The sequence below is a fragment of the Oryzias latipes genome, chromosome 22 (assembly GCF_002234675.1).
Source record: "Oryzias latipes chromosome 22, ASM223467v1".
Classification (NCBI taxonomy): Eukaryota; Metazoa; Chordata; class Actinopteri; order Beloniformes; family Adrianichthyidae; genus Oryzias; species Oryzias latipes.
Window position 1 is genome coordinate 22,489,758 of NC_019880.2, and position 23,901 is coordinate 22,513,658.

The 23,901-nt window shown below is 42.2% G+C and overlaps 1 protein-coding gene across 3 annotated transcripts in view; it reads left to right on the forward strand.

The window, feature by feature from the left end:
* Window positions 1-23,901, forward strand: part of atrn (attractin) — a 143,473-nt gene that overhangs the window by 107,796 nt on the left and 11,776 nt on the right. For all 3 annotated transcript variants that reach the window (XM_023951772.1, XM_023951771.1, XM_023951773.1), the window contains exon 27: window positions 9,823-9,930. In XM_023951772.1, coding sequence (XP_023807540.1) covers window positions 9,823-9,930 — 108 coding nt within the window. The remainder of the gene's footprint in view (window positions 1-9,822; window positions 9,931-23,901) is intronic.

Here is a 23,901-nt window from a genome sequence, read left to right on the forward strand (position 1 = left end):
TTTTTTTTTTTTATACATTAAACGTGGAAGGGGCACGTCAATGATCAATGAAATAATCAATGAGACGCGAGCGCACACGCACGCAGGCAGACAGTGGCGGTTTTTGATATGGGCGATGTGGGCGGCCGCCCAGGGCGGCACTTCATAGGGGGCGGCATTTGCCGTGCCTGAGGCGTTACACATAATGTGCTACACACTATATTCAAAGAGGAAACTTGGAGCTTTTAATTTGAAATTGCTTCAGCAGCCGACACTTAATGCTTTTATTTTGACACATCAGACTCTTAAAAATGTATTCCTCCTATTTGCTCTTCACACTTATGGTGCAAAAAAAAAAAAAAAAAAGAATACCTCAGAGTGAGACAACGTAAAACAGGTACATGAAAAGGAATTAGGCAGAACAAACACCCGTGCTCAACCCAATTTCGAAAAAAGCAGGCAATGGAGATTATTTCCCACAAGTCTTTGCTCCAACACAGCAGACCCGATGCGCACGTGACCACCGCCCTCTGCTGCAAGACGCTTGCGGCCACACCTCTTTGCGGTAGTCTTTGGAACATAAGTCAAAAAACTCGAGAGGGGGGCGCAACTCGCCGGTGGCTGGGTGAATCACACTAACAGGTGATTGGGAGTATTTTTCTATCTGACAATCAACTCTGGGCCGCAGCTGCGCCTCCCATCATAGAGACGGAGCCGCGTGTGTGAGAGGGAAGGGGGATGAGCGCAGACCATTTTTCTTGGATTGAGTTTTTTTGGAGGATTTCTGCTGTTGGTGTTGCACAAATTTAGGGAGATGCCAAATATTTTTGGAGTAATCCCACTGATGAGTTCTAAGATTTAGTCTTTAATGTTTTATAAGACCTAAACATATTAATCACAACAAGTTTTATTTTTTAGATCTAATCCCTCTGATATGTTTCACAAAGACACACACAGGACGTCACACATTAAGAAATTATTGCTAAAAATGAAGCAGGAGTCCAGCTCTAAAAGAAATGCTCTAAAAAATGATGAAAGAGCAAAAGAAATGGAATTATTTGATATGTAATTTCTTATTAATATTTCCAGGCTTTCTTTGTTTTGTCCTGCAGCATGTTCATATTTGTATAATTTATAATTTTGACAGAATATATTTCTATGGAGAACAAAATATTACAAGTTATTTAAGGTTTAACTTGAGTTATTCTGGATTAATGTTCCTATTTTTATTCATATTTATGTTCAAAAAGTTCAGTTTAAAAGGTTTAAAAGTTTAGCTTTAGTGTGTTCAGTAAATGTTTATCTTCTTTGGCCCAAAACCTTAAGCGTGTTTTTAACTTAGGTCCCTGTGTGACTGAGTTTGACCCCCCTGTAATACGAATCTAGAAAATTCATGCATTTTTTGAGTAAAATGGCCAAATAGAAGATAGGGAACACAGCAGGATGTTGTCAAATTTTGTATGTGTGCGGGGGGGGGGGGGGGGGGGGGGGGGGGGCTGGTGGGGTTACTCGCCCAGGGAGTAAGTTAGTGTAGAACCGCCACTGCAGGCAGACACACAAACTCGTGCACATATTCATGAAACGCGAGCACACACTCGCGTGATGCCTGTGTGTGAGGCGGCCACTGCGTGTGAGAAGAATAGGGAAAGCCACTGTGAGTGGCTAAAATGCGTGGAGGGGGAGGGGCCTAGAGATATTCGCGCGCGCGTAAACATCTGTGGGAAGGAAACGGAGACAAATATCACAACCTGATATGTGCGTCTGAGCTATGAGCTAGTTAACTATTGACTTGTTGTTCCGACCTGCGGCTGGTGTACCAGTGCCAGAGTGTACAGCAGGGGTCTCAAACTCGCGGCCCGCGGGCTATTTGCGGCCCCCAAGGTGATATTTTGCGGCCCCCGCCTTATTATGAGAAAGTTTGATTTTAATGCGGCCCGCCAGTTTGTATGAAAGACACTTTTTCATTGTCGTGCGCGGAGCTGACCAACCAATCACAGTGGGGTGTATGACTCTTGGGGGGCGTGACAATGACCGGGCTTTAAAGCAGGAAACCTGACCGCCCCCTCCCTCCCCGGACCACATTAAGGAGTTCCTTACTTTCCTTTAAAACGTATTTATTGGCTCGTTATTTTCTAAATACATGCAGTCCGTGCTGAACTTTTCTCTGGGTCACACAGATCTGGAGGAAGGTTTAGGTTCTGGTTACGGTTACGGCGGCGCATCAAACGGTTTATGCACGGCCGTTACGGCAGCACACCGCTCCCGCGGGAGTCGGGTCAGCTGAGGAGAATAAATGTCCCACACCTACATGCGTGACAGCTAACGGGGCTTGAACTTTAAACACGCTCGAGCAAAAACAAGATTAGCCTTCCACACTGAAAACACGTTGGGGACAATGCAACGATAGACGTGTTTAAGATGATCCAGCGCCGCGCCTGGATCGTTTGGGTGATCAGGCCGGGGAGGTGGGGGGGTGAAGGCGAATGAAGGACAACAGGAAATTGGAGTTGTCCTTACCATTCACTTTAGTTTTAATATTCCTCTCTCCCTCAGTATGATCTGTGTAATTATTTATTTTATGATTATTTTAATGTCTTGTAATGTATGTAGCCTTTTTTTTAATCAGTTGGTATTTTAAATTATTTTGATTGATCACTGAACTACAAAAACCTTCAGGACACATGTCCCATAATGCATTGTTTTGTAGTCAATAGGGCAGCTTTCAGTCAGTGCAGTACTAAATTTCCAGCTGCGTTCGCTCAGGTTGGGGCCTTGCTCCCACCCCTTTCTCGTGATATTTTTGTTTTGATTGACAGGTGATGTTGGAGCAAAAACAAAAATATACGTCACACACCAGGTGATCTGTGCAGCGTTGCGTCCATCTGGGTGATCTCAAACATGCTTATTGCGCATCTTGGCTGCACTTATTTGGTGTCACCAACATAAATTTCCATCCGTTTTCTTTACTTATTTGCACTGTCGTGACAGCGATGGTGCTTTCAGTTTACCTTCTTGTTGCATCTTCAAAAGTGCAGAATAAAATGTGACACTGAATTTGAAACAGCACATTGTAATTTCTGCATCTATTATGAAAGTATTTATTAGTAATACAGTGGAAATTAGTAGATTTGGTTAGCATGTTGATTTACGGTATGCGCCCCTAAATTTTCTGGTTGTGCCCCTAAAATTTTCAGTTGGGGGCCACTGTGCTCCTGGTGAAAAAAGTTAGTCTGGAGCCCTGATAAAGCAGTTCTGCCCAGTAGTGTAGATCTGCTTCTAAAAAGAGTGTCTGCATCTCCTTTCCAGGCTGTGATGCTGAAGCATCTCCATGAGTGTGATTGAAGATGAAGTGATCAGAAACCAAACCAACTCCAAAGTTGTTTTTTTCTGACCGTTTTTCCTGAAAGTCACAGCTGCAAATCTTTGTAATACTCTCAGGAAAAATATTATGTGTAGATTTAGGTGGTGAGAAACATGTAAGTGGTTTTGGAAATGTAAGACTAAAGAAACACAATAATTTGTAGAAAAAAAAGGAGAGAAAAAAAACTTCAACAGTGTTTTAACATAATAAATTTGAAATCATTAACATTTTAAGTTAATATTTGATTAAATTATAACATTTTAATATTACTAAGTTTCTTTTACCTATTCTATTTTAGATAGCTCGCTCATACTTTTCTGTTGTCCTTTTTGCCCTTGATAGTTCATGCTTTGGTGGTTTTCTACCTCCCTGCATGTTTCCTGTTGCTTCACTTTTCCCATTTATAACTGCTCATAACGCTCCACCCCCCGTGCATTACATACATTTTTTTTTCTTTTTCCATTTTCCCTACTGATACTGTATGATCAATCACATGCATTACTGTGTTTACTAAAAAAAGTGTTGTTGCAGTGGTCAAAATTTTTTGTTTTGCCTTTTGATCTCCTTTTTGTCCACTGAGAGTTTGGAATTTTTGCTTTTATTAGCAGCTACAATGAAAGCTTTTCTACTTTTTTTTGTTTTTTTTGTACCACTCAATGCTGGATGATGTGAGCAGCATTTCAAGTGCAGCTTGGTGGTCTCCCTGCAGAAATGCTGTCTACACTGGAGATGAGCTGGAACTCTTTACCCGCTGAACCTTTCACTGCTTTGTATTAATTACTGCTAGCTGGGAAAAGCAGCTTCAGCAGCAAGTGAACTAAATGTTTCTGTGCTCCAAAGATTTGGTTTAATTTAAAGCATTTAGAGGAAGACTTTTTTTTCTTTTACTTTTATAACTTTACTTTTTGTGTTACATCAATCTAAACTTTATTATCCCTATACAAAGTCTAAGGTAGTAGTATTATAAAATACTACTATTACAAAATTAAAAAAAAATTAAAAATTTTAAAGAATTTTTTTTTTTTATAAAAATAAATAAATAAAACAAGGTAGTACTATTATGATTGGTGGTTGCTTTAGTCGGAGCTCATTGAGTGTTTTTATCAGAGTTCTGGTCCTTGTAGAGGTTGCAGCTAAAATACGTTGTGGTGGTCGTACTGCCAGATATCAGGATTTGAACTTTGTCTGTCAAGAGCTGTTGTAATGTCTCTTTTCACATTTAGAATGTTTTAACTGAATAGTAGAAATGGAAGCCTGTATTAACATTTGAAACTCAACTTAATGTCCGTAATGATTGTTGCTTAATATAAAAAGCCTATTCTGAAAATGTGTTTTAAAGTGACATGCATGTGTACGGCTTTATATTTGGTTGTTCAACACCTGCTTTAGCAAACTCCTTAGGTTGTTCAGGTTTTGAGAATCCTGTGGATGGTGTGTGCACACTTGGTCAGCCACTAACCCGCCTCTGCCATGGTCACTTACAAAAGAAATAAGTATTAAATCAGTTTTAATTCGTGTTACCTTTTCAGTTTGGATCACTTTTCCCCCAAAAAACTGATGTTACCGCTTAGTCGGCAGAGCATTGGCACAAACCTTGTATATATATATATGCTGATGGTTATTATGGGTTAAATAAAGCATCAGTTCAGAGAGAAAGTTCACGTCTTGCCGCTTTTTTTGTCCAGATGATAAGGCTAAAAGTTGTTTTAAAGAAGCCAGAGCAGTGATACAGAACACTTGCGGTTATCAGTGTGCATTATCACTTTTTAAAGCACACCCAGCAGTCAATCGGAATCGAGAATTCACACAGACCATGGTGTAATGCTGATTGAACACCGTTAAAAAGGAAAAAGTTAGTGCCAGCTAGTCACATGACCTGCTTCCTCTTTGCCCAGCAGTCTAGAAAACCAGCAATGAGTGTTTTTGTCCAACAAAGAGAGAATCTGTGGAAATGAACTCGGGCCTGTTTGACTCTACAGAGAGAGGCTTCTTTTTATGTGGTAAAGATATCATTATGAGGTGTCATGTTTGGATGGAGGGCGCTAACATGTCAATAAGCTCATTCAGCAGTCCCGTGGAGGTTGAAAGCACTCTGCAGTTTAATTAAAAGCTGCCCCATGGGCCCCCGCCACACAGAGAGCCGCTTTCATTATGTTCTTTGTTGGCTCCTATTGTCTCGTATCTCCTGCTTTCACCATCACAGCCAACTACTTCCTTTGCCCAACACCTGAAAATCCTGACTATTCGGTCCATTCTTTGCCCCCTTTCTTCAGTTTTCCTTTTCTCCTGTTTCATATATTTATATATAAATGTAAAAAAAATAAAGGAATATTGATATGTTTGAGACTAGGAGTTGATCAGAGTCCTGAGGTACTGTGGACTGTGTTTGGAGGTTTTTCTGAGGGAATTCATTTGTCTTCAGAGAATCTTATAAAAACCATTTAGGCCTGTGAATTATTTTTATTGCTTCAGGCCTAAACTGATAGAAACAATCAACTATTCCTGACTTATTTGAGTCATTTTCCTGGTATTAAATTTGGTCTAAAGGACAGAATTTAGAATTCCCCTGATCTGAATTACATTTAATATCCTATTGGTCATCAGTTCCATGATAAATATTTACAAATGCATTGATTTATGCTCAAGAAATTGCAGTTTTTTAAAGTGCCTGGCCTGCGTTCTTCATTAGCTGCGTTTCCGTTAAACAAATGTGCAAAACTGTATCGAAAATCTGGAAATGAAAAAAAACAATATTTCAGTCAGACAACTCTTGCAGTAAGAAATATTTATTTGACATTTTTCCACATTCTTTAAGTTGGCATTCACATATTTTCGTTTGGCATAAGGCTCCGTTCAATTTCATAAAACTTCCATAAAATTCCATAAAATTTCCATAAAACTTTTCGGGTAACAAAACCCCCCTTTACGGAGCCCACAGGTGGAAGCCAGGGAGGAGGGTGGGGCGAAGAATGAGCGCTGAAGGTAAGAAAGAATGAACAACTGCGCACCTGGCTTAAATAGGACGCTGAGCAGGTGAGTTAATTAACTGAACCGCCCTAGAGTATTTACCTGTAAAACACTGCAGCGAGTATCTGCCCGAAATACGATAAATCGTCATTTCAGTCAGACAACTCTTGCAGTAAGAAATATTTATTTGACATTTTTCCACATTCTTTAAGTTGTCATTCACATATTTTCGTTTGGCATAAGGCTCCGTTCAATTTCATAAAACTTCCATAAAATTCCATAAAATTTCCATAAAACTTTTAGGGTAACAAAACCCCCAACACTAAAATCATCCAGAAGAAGAGAAAATGTGAATGTATAATCAGTGTGTAATAAAATGGGGTGTGTTTTCGGCAGCATTCCATTTTCATTTCATTTCCCAGTATGACTGCTATGTGTGACCCGGCACCATTGACCGTTTGGGCCGCCCCCGTTCGAGTACAGCGCCACGAAGGGAACATGCTATCTAGTGGATCTGCTATGTGTGACCCGGCACCATTGACCGTTTGGGCCGCCCCCGTTCGAGTACAGCGCCACGAAGGGAACATGCTAACTAGTGGATCTACTATGTGTGACCCGGCACCATTGACCGTTGGGCCGCCCCCGTTCGAGTACAGCGCCACGAAGGGAACATGCTATCTAGTGGATTTGCTATGTGTGACCCGGCACCATTGACCGTTGGGCCGCCCCCGTTCGAGTACAGCGCCACGAAGGGGACATGCTATCTAGTGGATCTGCTATGTGTGACCAGGCACCATTGACCGTTGGGCCGCCCCGTTCGAGTACAGCGCCACAAAGGGGACATGCTATCTAGTGGATCTGCTATGTGTGACCCGGCACCATTGACGGTAGGGTCGCTCCCGTTCGTGGAGACCACTAGAGGAACATACTATCTGAAAGAGAGAGGGAAAGAAATAAAAGGAGAGCCAACATAAAATTACTTATACCTGATCTTAGAACGTAAGCTCACTTCCGCAAAACGCTGTGCAGAACTATAATTTATACCGCCAAACAACCCGTATGATACACCCCCAACACTAAAATCATCCAGAAGAAGAGAAAATGTGAATGTAAAATCAGTGTGTAATAAAATGGGGTGTGTTTTCGGCAGGATTCCATTTTCATTTCATTTCCCAGTATGACTGCTATGTGTGACCCGGCACCATTGACCGTTTGGGCCGCCCCCTTCTTTCCATTTCTTTTATCCGAGTTCAGCGCTACGAAGGGGACATACTATCTAATGGATCTGCTATGTGTGACCCGGCACCTTTGACCATTGGGCCGCCCCCTTCTTTTTATTTCTTCCATTCGAGTTCAGTGCCACGAAGGGGACACACTATCTAATGGATCTGCTATGTGTGACCCGGCACCTTTGACCGTAGGGCCGCCCCCATTCGAGTACAGCGCCTCGAAGGGGACACACTATCTGGTGGATCTGCTATGTGTGACCCGGCACCTTTGACCGTTGGGCCGCCCCCATTCGAGTACAGCGCCTCGAAGGGGACACACTATCTAGTGGAACTGCTATGTGTGACCCGGCACCTTTGACCGTTAGGCCGCCCCCGTTCGAGTACAGCGCCTCAAAGGGGACACACTATCTAGTGGAACTGCTATGTGTGACCCGGCACCTTTGACCGTTGGGCCGCCCCCGTTCGAGTACAGCGCCTCGAAGGGGACACACTATCTAGTGGAACTGCCATGTGTGACCCGGCACCTTTGACCGTTGGGCCGCTCCCGTTCGTGAACCACTAGGGGAACATACTATCTGCAAGAGAGAGAGAGAGAGAGCCAAACAAAGGAAACGAAACAAAACAAAGCAGGGAGCCAACATAAGAATCACTCATACCTAATTTTTTAAGAACATAAATCCACATCCGCAAAACGCTGTGCAGAACTATAATTTGAACCGCCAAGAACAACCCTTATGAAGACACTACCTAACATCCAATCCAAGCTTCCAAAAGCATGCTAAACATGCTTAAGTACATCCATTATTCGTAGCTTCCATCAAATACTAAGAACGAGCTTAACAGCTATAAATGTTATTTCATTTGGTATACTATTTAACGAGCTTAATCCAACGACAGGACTACGAACGAGCTTAACTGCCATAATGTTTCCCCATTTGGCATACCATAATACGAGCTCAGAACATCCATTTATTCGAAGATTTCCATCTAAGTATCAAGAACAACCTCAACGCCATATGTCCGAAGCTTAATTGGGCGAAGAATGAGCGCTGAAGGTAAGAAAGAATGATAAACTGCGCACCTGGCTTAAATAGGACGCTGAGCAGGTGAGTTAATTAACTGAACCGCCCTAGAGTATTTACCTGTAAAACACTGCAGCGAGTATCTGCCCAAAATACGATAAATCGTCATTTCATAATTATACAGTTTCCAGTAAATCCTAAATATGTGAATAAACAAAAAACTAAATAAAGCCATAAGTCATTCAGAAACACGGGTGTGACCAATACTTAGATTGACAGCAGATCCATTCACATTTTTGCCACGGCGCTAGTGCTCATCATCATCTATCAAATGTGACGTTGGCGTCTTCTTCAGGCCCTGGAGCGGCAAGCTCCTTACACGTGGGAGGGGCTACGGATGAAGCCGTTTTGGGAAATGGTGGTTGGGGATTTTCCAGAGGAGCTGTGGATCCAACAATTCCACATGACACGCTCAACTTCTGATGAGCTGTGACGCTGTGGGACCTCTGGTGGCGCCCGCTGTGCAGAGTACAAGGCCGCCAGTTCCTACCAAGAAGGGCATCGCCATCCGATTGTTGGTCACATGACTCATTGTTTTCGCAAAAGTGTTTCCATTGCAGTTTTATGACATATTTCAATTTCGGAATGCTTTAAAAACCACCTCCTCCAAGCGCAAAAACATTTTTTCCGTTAAATACGAATTTCTTTTAAATGTTTGTGTTTCCATTAGGCGAATTTACTTTCATAAATTTATAGTGGATGGAAATGCAGCTCTTTGTTACTTGTACTTAAACATGATGAAGAGGTGAATGAATTTAAACCACAACATTGAACTGCACAGAAGTTGGTAGTATTCTATATATAAATATATATATATATATATATATATATATATATATATATATATATATATATATATATATATATATATATATATATATATATATATATATACACAAGTAGTATTCTTGGTTCCATTTTTTCAGAAGGTTCTTTCAAATGAACTTCATGTGAGTGTGCAGGCTGCAGATGTCATAGAAATCTGTTTGTACATGATAATTGATTGGTTTCATTAAAGACGCGCTGCAGGAGGGACTTTTCATCATCCGTCCCGAGGACAGTTTGACACTTTTTCCTTCCCCCATCCGTCTCATTTTGATCTTTAAAAAGCAGTGAAATAGACTCTTTATGGTGAGAATGGAGACTGTATATTCATTATTTACATGTCGTTGACCTTCATCCCCCCCTCCTTTTGTTTTTCTAGCAACTGTTGAGGGAGATGCAGCAGATGGCCAGCCGGCCTTTTGCCACCATCAATGTGGCTTTAGAGACGGACGAAGAGCCGCCTGACCTGATCGGAGGAAACGTCAAGGTGAGCACAACCTTTTCTCAAAGAAATCTCCGCAGACCCCCCGAGACGGACCTTTTGTGTGGGCTGACGGGACGGCAGGCAGCAGAACTTTATCCATCACTGCCACTGCTGCTCATCTTCTCTCAAGCCAGAGCTTTGTATTCTGCCTCCTGGCTTTAGTTTGAGAACGGTCTGCTGAGCTGATAGATATTTTTCTCCACTTTTCTGCTCGGTGTCATTTGTAGTCCAATTTATTTCCGTATATTTTAAAATCCACATTCAATTGTGGAGTCTTATTGACACGGACCCCATCTCAAATGCATTTTCTCTGAATATAACAGTAGTTTACTTCTAAGTTGGTCAATACTTTTTTCCTTAAAACACGCAGAAAAACCAGAAAAACCTCTGGTAACAGGAGCAGAATGAAAGGAGTCCCTGAAAAATACCGCCTTCTGATTGGCTGTACACACCAGATCCAGGAAATCAGCAGCAATACCTGCAAACATGAATTAGTCAATTACATCACAGTAAAGTTTGGGTTTTTCACTAAATCAATGAAATGTCTTTTTCACCTCACTGTTTATCCAGTCAGCATGGTCGATCACGTGTTGATGAACTGATTCAAATCCATTTTAGAGGTATTTACGGGTGACCTGACTTGTGAGTGACATCAGTAATGAATAAAGAATGCAATGTGAGTCAAAGCTGTTCAAATATAAACAAAGCTGCTGTACAGTGTTCCCTCGGGATATCACGGTTCATCTTCAGTCGTCATGTTATCTTCACCCAGCTAGCTTCATTGGCTGGGTGAAGGACTGCCACACTAAAATCCAGTGTATTTGGGGAAGACCCTTAAGGCCCGTACACACCGGGACGAATATTCGCCAGGCGTTATTCGTTAGAATTTTTTGCCACGTTTTTTGTGTTCACACCCAGGCGATTTTCGCTGACGATGAGCCGAGCGAACATGCAATTTCATTCCCTGACATTAGATGGCGCTTAATGTAAAACAGAAATACTCCTGTTCACAAGGTGGCGCTGCGCAACTTTACGCTTCTTAAAGTCGCTTTTCCCTCAGAAGAAGAGAGCAAGTATTTACGCGCTTGTCAGAATCATACAAAGAAAACATGAATATTTCAAGCACCAGTTGCTCCAACTGGTGCTTGGTTCGGGGATATTTTAGAATGTCCGTCATTATTTCTTCGCGGTTGTGTAGATGCAACTCGGCGTCTATCTTCTTCGCTGGTATGTGTGCTCAGCAAGGCAGTTTTGTGTTTGAGCGCCCCCAAGTTGTGTTTTACTGTAACTTCAGAAGCTCCAGACACGTGAGCAAAAGCGCCGTTTTCATTGGTCGAATAGATTTCGATGCGACGCATCGAAAAAAAAAACGAACCCGAGGCGTTTTTTAAAAAGTGACGCTTTGACGCGTGGCGTTTTTTCGCGTCGGTGTGCACGCTCTCATTGGTGCCCTTTGTTTAGTCCAGAGGCGTTAAACGCCGGTGAAAATCGCGTGCGAAATTCGTCCCGGTGCGTACGGGCCTTTAGTCCTGCTGCCCATCTGGGTCTTCCTGTGCCGTGAAAATACAGGGTTGTGTTCGTAAAAGGTCTCTGCCAAACCTCCTGTGGCGACCCCTGACAGGAAAAGCCAAAAAGTGAACAACAACGGTGCAGTGCGTTCTGCGTCCTTGTTGGCTGTAGACCCTGTTTATCAATCTCCTGTACAGAATGCATTCAGTTTGCCAAATTTATATCAATCTTTAATCCTGGACTCATTTTTCTATGAAGGTTTGAACTTAAAGAGTTTAAAGGGCCTTTAATATGTGTTGGATCCACCTAGATCCTGCTTTTCTTCCAGTGTAAATAAACTATGTCTACATATATGATCATATATGACCTTCAGCACACTAAAGAAAAGATTTTTTTAATGAAAGTTGAGTTATTTATGCAGCTCGTTTTCCAACGAAGTGAGACTACCCGATCTCTGAGGCTCCGCCTTTCGCTCATTTGTGGGTGCCACCCATGTCATGACATCATCCTAGAGTTGGCCTCGGCAGCGTGTCTGCGTTTCTCTTTTGCAAAGATGGTTGTGCATATAGAATGAAAGCGTTCAGCCGATCACAGCTAGATCCACTGAAAAAGTGGGCGTGTGTGTTAGCCTGGGGGGCGGAGCTGGCAGCACAGACTCTTCCTGGAAGGGGCGGTTCCTCACTTTGTGACATCACAATGTGAGGGCCCACTCATTTTCGCTCAGAGAGCAGGTTTTTAGAGGAATACTCTAACACTTAAAAAAAAAATTAAATATTGCTTGATAAAGGCCCTTTAAACAAAAGAGAAAAATGTGAAAATCATCATGTCTGTTTGTGTATAGAGTTCGTTTGAGGAATTTACATCTACATTCTACTTGTGGATTTGACCTTATTGCAGGATATTTTTGAAAAAAGAACCCGTCATAAACGAGCTAACACTATAGTCGTAGCACTTACTGTGCTTTAATGAAAATGAGTATAGTCCCTCAGAATGCTCTGACGGTATAAATATCCAGAATGAAAAAGAGCAGCGCATCAAAAACCTAACTTAAAAAGCAGCAGTTCAGTTAATAGAAGTGGTTTCAGTTCTGCCTTCTGGGGACCAACAATTATTGTTTTTTACTCCAATAAAAAATGAGAAATGTAAATGTGTTTAAGAAGATGATGTTCACAATCAAGTAGGAAATAAAGTGTGGGATGAAACATGAAGGTCAAGCTAAAAGGCTGTGATGGTGCAGATGACTTTACTGACAGAAGATGAAGACAGTAAAACAGATTTAGCTGCAGATCCGGAGCACAGAGGCTGCAGTAAAGAGGCTTTACACCTAAGAGTTGTGCAGAGTTATAGGAATAGGTTTGAGGATTAAAGGCGTGCGCAGCCGCCGGCAGCCGTACCTGTGACTGTGCTCGGCGTGATGAATGGCCTCTGAATGCAGATGCCGTGCAGAATTATAGGGCTATTTGGGTGAGCTGGCTCCAGGGCCCCGGCTATGACAGGGTCCATGCATCTCTGAGGACTCTGCTCACGAGCACAAGGTTACTGTCCCAGCAAAGGCTGCAGGGCCGCTCAGGAAGATCAGCAGCCAGTCCAATCTGTTACTCAACACACACTTGCTTTTTTTACATCCATGCTCGGCCTGCTTCCACTCGTTTTTCTTTCCCTGTGCATTTGCGGGTTCCAGTTTCTGCTTTTCCTGTTGTTTCGCCTCTGTTCGACCCTTCTGCTGTGGGAAGCGTTACCCCCCCTGACTCTGTCCTTGCTAAATGCTCAGACCCGTTTTTGGATCCTGTAGGTGAGCTCTGTTTGATCCGCCCAGCTCTGCCTTCTGTCTGCAGAGGCCCACACACAATCTGACGGCCTTCAGACCTTTATGGAGTTTTCTTTCCACATTTTTTTCCCATCATTGAACTAATCATTCCCAAAATGGTGTTGCAGCTTGTAGAGAATTCACATGCTGACCTTAAACGCAGGATTCAGACGCATCAGCGTTTGTTCACAGGTGGAGCAGAGAATCCACGGCCGGCAGGCGCTTTCATGATTCTGCTGTGCTCGGGTTTGCTCCTCCTTTCTTCATCACCTCGTTTTTCAGTTTGCTTTTTTCTTTGTTTTACCGCTCAGTGCCGTTTGCTCTCCTCGTTCTTGCCTGGCGTTGTATTTTTTCTTTTTATGGTTCTTCACTCATTTTTCTTTGGGGATTTTTCTGCTTATCTTGTTTTTTCTTCCCACGTTCTCCTGAATGCACCACATTTCCTTTTTGGATGTTTTTCTTTTTCTTTCCTTTATCTCTTTTATCTCTGCTCTTGTTGTCATTCCTCCTGTCAAACATCCTTATTTGGTGTTCTCCTGTAATTTACTAGCCTATTCACTGATCTTATTATCTGTCTGTGCTTTTTTTGTTGGGCCTTATCTGCTGCTTCTCTCAGTGTTTTCTGTCGTGTTCTGTTTGTGCGTTTGTGCACAAGATGCAGCTTGCTGTTGAATTGCGCCACCTTCTCCGGCTCTCCATCTTTGCATTACTTTTTCTCCTCCGGTCCCCCTTTGTTCCATTCTTCCCGGCCTGCTCTCCACCTCTCCATCAGAGTAGGAGCAGCCCAGGAGCAAAGATCCAATTTAGATCTTCCTCCTCGGCCCTCTCCGCCTTCACCTGCTCAGACTGTTGGAGCACACTGTCCTATCTTATCCCGGCTCAGACGGCAAATTCTGCACAGGCTCTGTCCCTTGTTTCTCTTCTGTTTTTTATCAGAGAGCTGCAGTTTTGCCTTGAGAGCTAAAATCTATGTGGATACGATGCTGGGTACCACACACAGGGCAAAAGACATGATTAAAGTTGTTTATAGTCTCAATGGGAAGTCCAAACTGGCTCTGCTGATGAGATAAACCCAGTTGGTTCCTGCCGAAGGGTCCTGCAGCACCTGCATCCGGAGCAGATTATTACCTGCTGATCTGCTCGTATTCGTGTGAGGCGAGTAAATGAAGGACATAGAGTTATGTGTCCAGTTGCATTTTATATCTTCAAAACTGAATGGCGTCAGTTAAAGCTGTTCTCTCACTTCTGGTAAGTCTTTTCTTTGACAGTGACACCAATGACCCCACAATCTCGTCTTCTATCATGGTTGCAGGCTGCTTCATACTGTAAGTGTTTTCTTGTGTTTCTGCAGCGTCACTCGTTCGCCCGGTGAGGAGAATTCAGGAATTGTTTTTATAGATGAAGTTATTGTTGGATGCTCGCTTGACTCAGTTTTCATGAATAATTTCTGCTTCAACCAACAAGCAGAAAGGTGCTGGAAGATGAAGTGGAGCTATTCTTATTTGTTTACTGAGGATGTTTTGCATTCTGTAAGGCAGGAACATTGTATCCTCTTCATTTAAAGAGGTGCATCTACTGAAAATTAAGCAGCGCTGCTTATGGCAGCCATACTGTGTAGTTTTCTTAAATTCACATAATTCTAGTTCATTCATAATGTCAAGTTAGCCTTTGCGTAGTTTGACTTTCTGACCCCACTCTGAAATTGAAGCTGATTCAAAGGCCCGCTCTGATCATCTTTTAATCGGTTTTCAAAGGTTTCCCAGTGGTATTTTAATTAAAACGATGCCGTTTTTAGCCAAATCCAAAAACCTGCGCCGTTTTCTAGGACATAGTTTCTGCAGAACAACAGGAGTTCAGTAGTTGTGGGAGGAATTGCTGCGAGGTAAGCCCACCCCCACGTCCTTTCACCGTCTGTATGCACTCTCTCTCGTTGGTCTACTGCCCCTCCCACCCCAAAGCTAACATAGGCGGTGCATCAAAATGGCGAGCACTATGAGAGTTATCCATCCGTACAGATTAGATCCAGATTCCAGTTTAGACAAGGGAAACAACGACGTTCATTGATCTATTGGTCTGACAGTGGATGCATCAGAATGGGGCGGAGCCGGGAGACTGTGGCCCCGCCTCTAGTGTATTTTTTACATCACAAACTATCTCCTTCTCAGACAGAATGTTTTTGTCTGTTCCTGATTCATAGCAATTTGAATAAAGAAAAACTCAGAAATGCTATTTTAATCTTAAATTCTTTAATTTTTGTCTTCCATCATGAGAAAAATACTACAAGGAACATGTTACATCACTAAAAACACCATTTCCATTGGAGTGGGTTTTTAAGTTCTTCTAACCTGAGAAATATCCAGTAAAATAAAACTCCTAAAGTTTTACTGTGTAACAGTAGAATAAACATTTATTTTACTTCAACCAACCAATTTTGTTAAAATAAAATATGTCATTACTTTTGTCATTTTGTGTATTTTGTGACGTTTCTGTTTATTTATTTATTTTTGTCATCTAACTGAGAGGAAGCCAACAATGTCGTGAGGTTTGAAAAAAGCCAAACAGGAAGCTGGTCCTGTTGAACGGATGGAGCTTTGAGCTGTATGGAGTCTGAAACGTCTGATGGGATTTGGGAATGAAGACCCCCACCCCCACCCCGTTCTTACATGCTTCAGTGTTCCTGGACATCAAAAGAGTTTTCACTTGCAGTACATTTACTGATTATTATAAAGCAAGCGCCATGCCTGGAAAGTGCTTTTATGGCTACGTTCACACTGCAGGCTGAAACGACCCAATTCCGAATTTTTTGCCCCTAAGGGGCCCAATTCCGATCTTTTCATGACAGTCTGAATGACACAGATCCGATCTTTTCAATTGCGACCCAGGCCACTTGGGTTTGCCGTCCTGATTCCGAATTGTAGCCGTTCTTTTCAATTGCGACCGCCGTCTGACCGGCCAGGCGACTTGATTCCGAACCGTACGTCATCGACACGCAACAAACGTCATCATTTTGCGTTGAAGTAGGCGGGAACGAGAACGTAAACATTAACCATGGCGGACGATGCTGCTGAGATCAGTCAGTGGAAGGGAAGCGAGGTCACTGATTGGATTAATATTTGGGGTAATCGCTCTTTTCAGGCCAAACTCCAGGGCTCTGATCGCAACTGGGCGGTTTTTGAAAAAAATTCCAGATAAATGGCAGAGCGTGGTGTAGAACCTTTCCCGCGATGACTTTTTTTTCTTTCTCCCCTTCCGACCGTGCTCAGAAGCGCAGGCGAGGCGATCCTCCTCCTCCTCCCTGTTCTGATCCTTATATTCTCCAGAACGGGTTAATAAAGAGTCCATAGCATTTATTCTGGGGGAAACCTTCTTTTATTACCGTCCTCCGTAACACACAACATGAATGCGCGCACACACTGCCCCCCCCCCCCCTATTCTCTATCGCGGCACGCGCTTGCACACACACACACGCGGGCGCGCGGCCCCAACACATGCACATTTCCTTTCCACAACAGTGGGTACAGACGATGTCGACTCCATTGCCTTCTTAAAATGAGAAGATTGTAATTGTGCTGCTCTTTCGTGAAAATAAATTTAATATTACAAAAAGAGCTCCGCTTTTGACAACACTGTTGTTGACATCCATTGTTAACGTTTGCTCCTCAAACAGCAAGTGACGTCGTTCACCGTTGAGTATTCTTCTGGCTTCTGCGCATGCGGGTCTCGTTTGGGTCGTGTCACGGTCACACTGGAGATCGCCTGGGTGTTCACACCCAGGCGATTTTCGCTGACGATAAGCCGAGGGAACATGCAATTTCATTCCATGACGTTAGATGGCGCTTAATGTAAACAGAAATACTCCTGTACACAAGGTGGCGCTGCGCAACTTTACGCTTCTTAAAGTCGCTTTTCACTCAGAAGAAGAAAGCAAGTATTTACGCGCTAGTCAGAATCATACAAAGAAAACATGAATATTTCCAGCATCAGTAGCTCCAGCTCCAGTTCCAGCGATGAAGAAATTATTGTTCTGTTGAATGATGAAAGACATCGATTTTGGGTACATCCCATAGTTACGAGAAGAGAAGAACATGGGGATTTTTATGGAATGGTACAAGAGCTGAAAATGTATCATGAGCGTTTGCGGGGATATTTTAGAATGTCGGTCATTATTTCTTCGCGGCAGTGTAGATGCTACTTGGCGTCTATCTTCTTCGTTGGTATGTGTGCTCAGAAAGGCAGTTTTGTGTTTGAGCGCCCCCAAGTTGTGTTTTACTGTAACTTCAGAAGCTCCAGACACGTGTGCAAAAGCGGCATTCTCATTGGTCGTATAGTTTTTGACGCGGCGCGTCAAACCAAAAAAACGAACCTGAGGCATTTTTTAAAAGATGACGCTTTTACGCGTGGCGTTTTTCGCGTCGGTGTGCACACTCACATTGGTGCCCTTTGTGTAGTCACGAGGTCTTGGACCTTCCGGGTCTTTCTCTGGGAATCTGGTATCAAGTCCTCTGTTGGGATGGAGGTTCTCAGGGTCCTTCTTCATTGGGGTCGGGTACTCACATCTTCCCTTTAAACATTCAGGAGAAATATGGTACAATTTTGTAAAAACCTGAACACACCTGCTGGCTCACTTCAGCTCCAGATGTTTGTGTGCAAACACACCTGGCGTTTAAAATATGTACAGTACAGACCAAAAGTTTGGACACACCTCATTGAAAGAGTTATCTTTATTTTCATGACTATGAAAATTGTAGATTGAAGTAAACAACATAGAGGTGGTTCATGAGTATAAATACCTTGGTGTATTGATTGATGAATCCCTCACTTTCAAACCTCATGTGGAGAATCTTGTCAAGAAACTGAGACTAAAATTGGGTTTTTATTTTCGAAATAAGCTGTGTTTTTCGTTTGAAGTAAAGAAGCGACTTGTAGCTGCGACTTTCCTCTCTGTGCTGGATTATGGAGACCTGTTTTACATGAATGCTTCAGCTCAATGTCTTTGAATGATTGACACGGTTTATCATTCTTCTCTGAGGTTCATCACTAACTGTAAAGCAATGACACATCACTGTGAGTTGTATTCTCGAGTGGGTTGGCCTGCCCTGGCCATACGGAGGAGGATTCATTGGTACACTTTCATTTATAAGGCACTGCTTGGACTACTTGCCGACCTACATCTGTTCCTTACTGTCACAGAGGAGCGCTGATTCTTATTCTCTTCGTTCACGTGATCATGTGTTGCTCTCTGTTCCATTTGCTCGCACAGAACTGGGCAAAAAGGCTTTTTTCCACTCTGCACCTTATGCATGGAACATGTTGCAGAAGGACTGGAAGTTGACAGAGTTGATTTCCTTGAATGCTTTTAAAGTTAAACTGAGAGGTCTCGAGGCTGACTCCTTAACATGCACTTGTTTTTTATAATCGGTTTGTAACTTCCTGTTATTTTGCTCTTTGTAATTGTGTAACTGTATTTTAGTTGCTGCTGCCGCTTGGCCAGGACTCCCTTGAAAAAGAGGTTTTTAATCTCAACGGGACTTTCCTGGTTAAATAAAGGTTAAATAAAATAAAATAAAATAGATTCACACTTAAGGCATCAAAATTTTGAATTGATACGTGGAATTATATACATAACAAAAAAGTGCCAAACAACTGAAAATATGTCACATTTTTGTTATGTATATAATTCAACAGCTGTCTGTTTGGATCCACATAAATGTGTGAGTGTAGATTTGTGCAGACAATGGTTGTATGTGTGTATTGAAGTTTTTTCAGGAGTGTGGGAGTCATTTTGTTATATTATATATGACATAAAAACCCTTGGTCTCAAGCAATTTTTGTTGTCTATTTTGATATTTGCTCTCTTTGTCTGAACTTGACTAAACTAAACCAACCTAACAATAATCTAATCATAACAAATAGAGTTTAGTTTCAAATACAGAAAGGGTTTATACAAATCACCGCTTGTCCAAGGAGAGCAGTATAAAACACCTACCGTCAAAACGAATGCTGGATAAACGAAGAGGCCCTCAGTTTTAGTCTGTCTCACTGCATGAAGCTCAATGCGCCCCTGGGAAATGAACCCTGGTTTCCCATGGGCAAATCCTGCACCTAGCCAACTGAGCTGCTATTCAACCAACCATTTTCGAAACCCACTTATTCCTATTTAGGATCACAAGGTTTCTTGAGTCTATCCAGCTACTCTGGACATTTCTCTAGTCCATCTCCGGACACAGAGACACAGGTCTTGCTGTGTTCATTGCAAAGAAGTTAATTTTTCTTCATGGATGATACAGGTGACCAATTGAATCTATCAAAGGATTTTCTATGTAATCCCAATGCTGAGCAACCAATGCGTAGGAAAAGTCACAGCCCTTCAAACTGATCCAGACTGAAGCACGATGACCTGCTGTGACCGCTTTGGATCTGAAAGGACAGAAAAGAGAACTACAGACACTTGACAAAAACTAGTCAGTGACTGTAACACAGATGCAAATCCTGATTGGATTGAAAAGTTGTGGTGGGAAAAATGCTCATAAGTAACTGGCCAAAACTCTGAACTATAACTAATTTAAAGAATTGGTCAGCACGGGGGCGCAGTGGTTAGCGCTCTTCCCTCACAGCAAGAAGGCCCCTGGTTCAAGTCCCGGCTGGGGGACCTTTCTGTGTGGAGTTTGCATGTTCTCCCCGTGAATGCATGGGTTCTCTCCGGCTTCCTCCCACCATTCAAAAACATGCTTCATAGGTTAATTGGCAACTCTAAATTGTCCATAGGTGTGAGTGTGAGAGTGAATGGGTTTGTGATTGTGGACATTCTACCCTGCGACAGACTGGCGACCTGTCCAGGGCATCCCCTACCTTCGCCCACAAGTGGCGGGGATAGGCTCCAGCAGCCGCGTGACCCCGAAAGGGATTAAATGGAATAGAAAATGAATGAATGAATGAATGGCCAGCATCTGAGAAAATGGTGCTGTAACTATCGACTACAAGACGTACTAAGCTGCTGTGACTAGAGGTTATTGCTGCTGAAAGAACATCTACAAGTAGATCTTTGTACAGACAGGTTTTCCTCTCTTTTTTTCCACTGGAAAAAGGTATTTTATTGACTTCCTGCATTTGCTTAGGAACGGTTAAGTGATATCTACGGTGGAAAAAACAGCAAAAACAGACCCAGAGGGAGCACTAAGTGAGCAAAAAAGTACATGAAGAACAAGTCAAAGTTTGCTTTCTGGTGAAAGCCACTCAGCTGCAGAGGAAGCAGAGATAAAGGCAGTGGATGAAAGCGGAGCAGTGTGTGGCCTTTTTACGCCGGCATCAGAGGGAGGTGTGGGAGGCTGTGGGATGAGGTGGGGGCTGCAACAAACCGGCGTAAAGGGCTAATTACTGAACGTATTTAAAAAATACCTTGTGCTGCTCTGCCTGGCCAGTTTAGATAAGTCTCCAGAGAGGTGTTGTGTGTGTGTGTGTGTGGGGGGGGGGGTTCTTGAATACCACAAAACAAAAGCATCTGCTAAGGAACGCTAACACACAGCCTCTGAAGAGGTCCACGACGGAAGACGCTCAGGCACAGAAATTAATTTGGTTAAACAGCGTGCCAAAGAAGGAGAAAGAAAGGATGATGGAGTTTTCCAGGTGTCTTGTTTTCAGCCCCTTAATTTTCAGTGCAGGACAAAAAAATCAAGTGAACATCTGTGCTGTTTGTTTTTTGAGGATTTACTGTCTAGTTTCTCTTAAAAACAACCACAGAGGATTGCAGCGCTCATGAACACTCACAACAGAGTCAAGGCAATCATAGTAGCTGGATTTCCGTTGACTTGGAAACGGAGGCAGTAGGATTTGAGAGAATAAATTTGCCTAACGGAAACACGACAATCTTGAAAAAATTGACATTCACGGAAAGTAATTGTGCTAGGAGGAGTATGGAGTTAATTCAGTCTCAATAATCAGAAATGCACACAACCGGTTTCACAAATGCACACGCTCCGATTCACAAATGTCATTTTATGCAAACGTGAAAAATAAATTCGGAAATACACACCCTGTGTTTCACAAACACACAGATTGTGTTTCACAAATGCACACTAAATGTTTTACAAATGCACAATAAGTGTTTCTCACAAATGTGCACACTGTTTTTCACAAAAACATTTTAGAAATTCACAATAAATGTATCAGAAATGCACAGTAAGTGCTTCACAAACATGATTTTTAGGTACACATGTGATGTGAACTCACAGATCATTCGAATTGCAGAATGTGCATTCAAAATCCCGTTCTCGTTTGTGAATCTCCCCGTGTGTGTGAGAGATTTTTCTACGGTGAATATTGAGACTCATCTGACGGAGCGGGTCAACTAATGTCACCATTGGCTAGTGAATCTGTCAATCAAACTCATCGGGAAAGCAGGCGGGTTCGCTTTTAGCCAATCGTATGGCCCCTTACACTTTCTCTACGCTTTCTGCGGTTGGCAAAAGCCCCGCCCATATTTGATTCTGTACCAGTCGGTCGTTAGCGTGTTAGCCTTAGCATGGCTTGTCGGTTTATTGCCTTCGGTTGTCAAAAATTACTGGCTTGTGCAACTTTTCAGTGGACCTGGAAGCAAGGCAACAGTGGTTGAATGCAGTTGACATAGAATCCATCGAACTCTGTACTGGTCATGAGATTTACAATGAACGTTTCACTCGGGATTGTTTGTACGTTATTCTCTTAGCTTTCATGCTAGCGTCATTTCAACACTCAGACACGGTTTTGATCATATGAAGGTGGAGGAGAAAAATCTTCAACTTCCACAGGTTTTGTGGAGAAACTGGCATCACTTTGCTCCGTACCACGCAGTGGGACTACATTACCTCAAGTTCATCTCACTGTCAATCACAGATACCCAATACACATCCCCTGCTCAGCCCGAAGTCACTTTGCTTGACCTTAATTTTATTATTTTTTAATAACTCAAATGTCATTGATTTTATATTGTAACCATATACATATACACCTCTTGGCCAGGTTACCCTTGCAAAAAAGATCCTCATCTCTCTGGGTTTTATAGCTGGTTAAATACTACACAACAAAAGATGGTCATAGAACAACAAAGTGCAAACATTCACCCTTTATTGCAGATTAAAATTCAGAGAAAACATGGACAGATTAAAACATCAAAATTTAAGCAAATGTGGGATCTCTACTGATTTGAATTTTATTTAAACTGGAACTAATTTTCATAACTTCCTTACATACAATGAAGTCCCTTGAACAATACAGCAGTATTGATTTGAACTTTGTCTTCCTCCCCTCAGTCTCTCTTCTTCTGTATGTAATTATGTCGCCTAAATTAAGTTCTAAACACACTGGACAGTAAAGATGTAGGTCCACTCCCAAACGGTCTGAATTCCACAATGGATTGATGTCGTCTTGCAGTTCCAACATTTGTGGACCCAAAAGAGGACTGTCCCATACCAGGACATTGATCCCAGGATGAGGTTCAGTCATGGATCCACTCTCCTCACATTCAATCTCTGGAACCAGCATACCCTGACAAAAAAAAAAAAAAAAAAGATACCGTTTATGAACAGCACTGTTTTTTTTAATGTTTTAGATTATGTAGGAACAGTGACAGACTAATAATGACTTATATTGTTTCTAGCAGGCAGACCTCATATCTCCATAACTGTTTATAATTTGCAAATAAGTGAACCTTAACAAAGTAGTGACATTAGTACATCTGATGGCTCATAAGGCCATGCATTGTGATGCATTTTGAACTTGCAGATGTGCTATTCTTCCTACAAACAAACAATTTAGGGAAATTGTTTGCACCACACAACAATAATCCTTTTCATTCATTTTCGATGAAAATTCACTGTAGTCATTGTGATTTCATGATACTCTTCTTGATACTTTCCACTTTAGTCAAACTGCACACAAATCAGTTGTCCAGTACAGTGAGATTAAATAAAGCATTTACCCGGGGATCAGAAACAGGGTTCTGGGTCAAGCCCAACTGCCACAGCTGATTTGGTGTCATGCTTTGCTCCGTCCTGATTGGATGGCTGTCCCACGCGTCACTAAAGACATCCAAACTGGCCTGAATGCGTGGTAGAAAAATGTAATGGCAGCAGAATACGTGATGTGACTGATATTGAGCAAGTCTTGGTCCTCAAGAGAGTGCAGGATGTTGTAATATAAACCAGTAACACTCACGAAGACATCACACCAGAGGAGCTCAATCCTGTATTTGGAAAAAAGCAAAAAGAAATATTATATTGTCAGATTTATTTTTAATACATCATTCACTTTTATGTATCAGGGCTCCAGACTAACTTTTTTCACTAGGAGCATAGTGGCCCCTAACTGAAAATTTTAGGGGCGCAACCAGAAAATTTAGGGGCGCATACCGTAAATCAACATGCTAACCAAATCTACTAATTTCCACTGTATTACAAATAAATACTTTAATAATAGATGCAGAAATTACAATGTGCTGTTTCTAATTCAGTGTCATATTTTATTCTGCACTTTTGAAGATGCAATATGAAGGTAAACTGACAGCACCATCGCTGTCACGACAGTACAACTAAGTAAAAATAGTAAAAAAAATACCATACTTTTAGAATAAAAAAAAAGTTTTTAGTAACAAGTGATTACCGTAGTAACCTTTCGTAATTTCACAG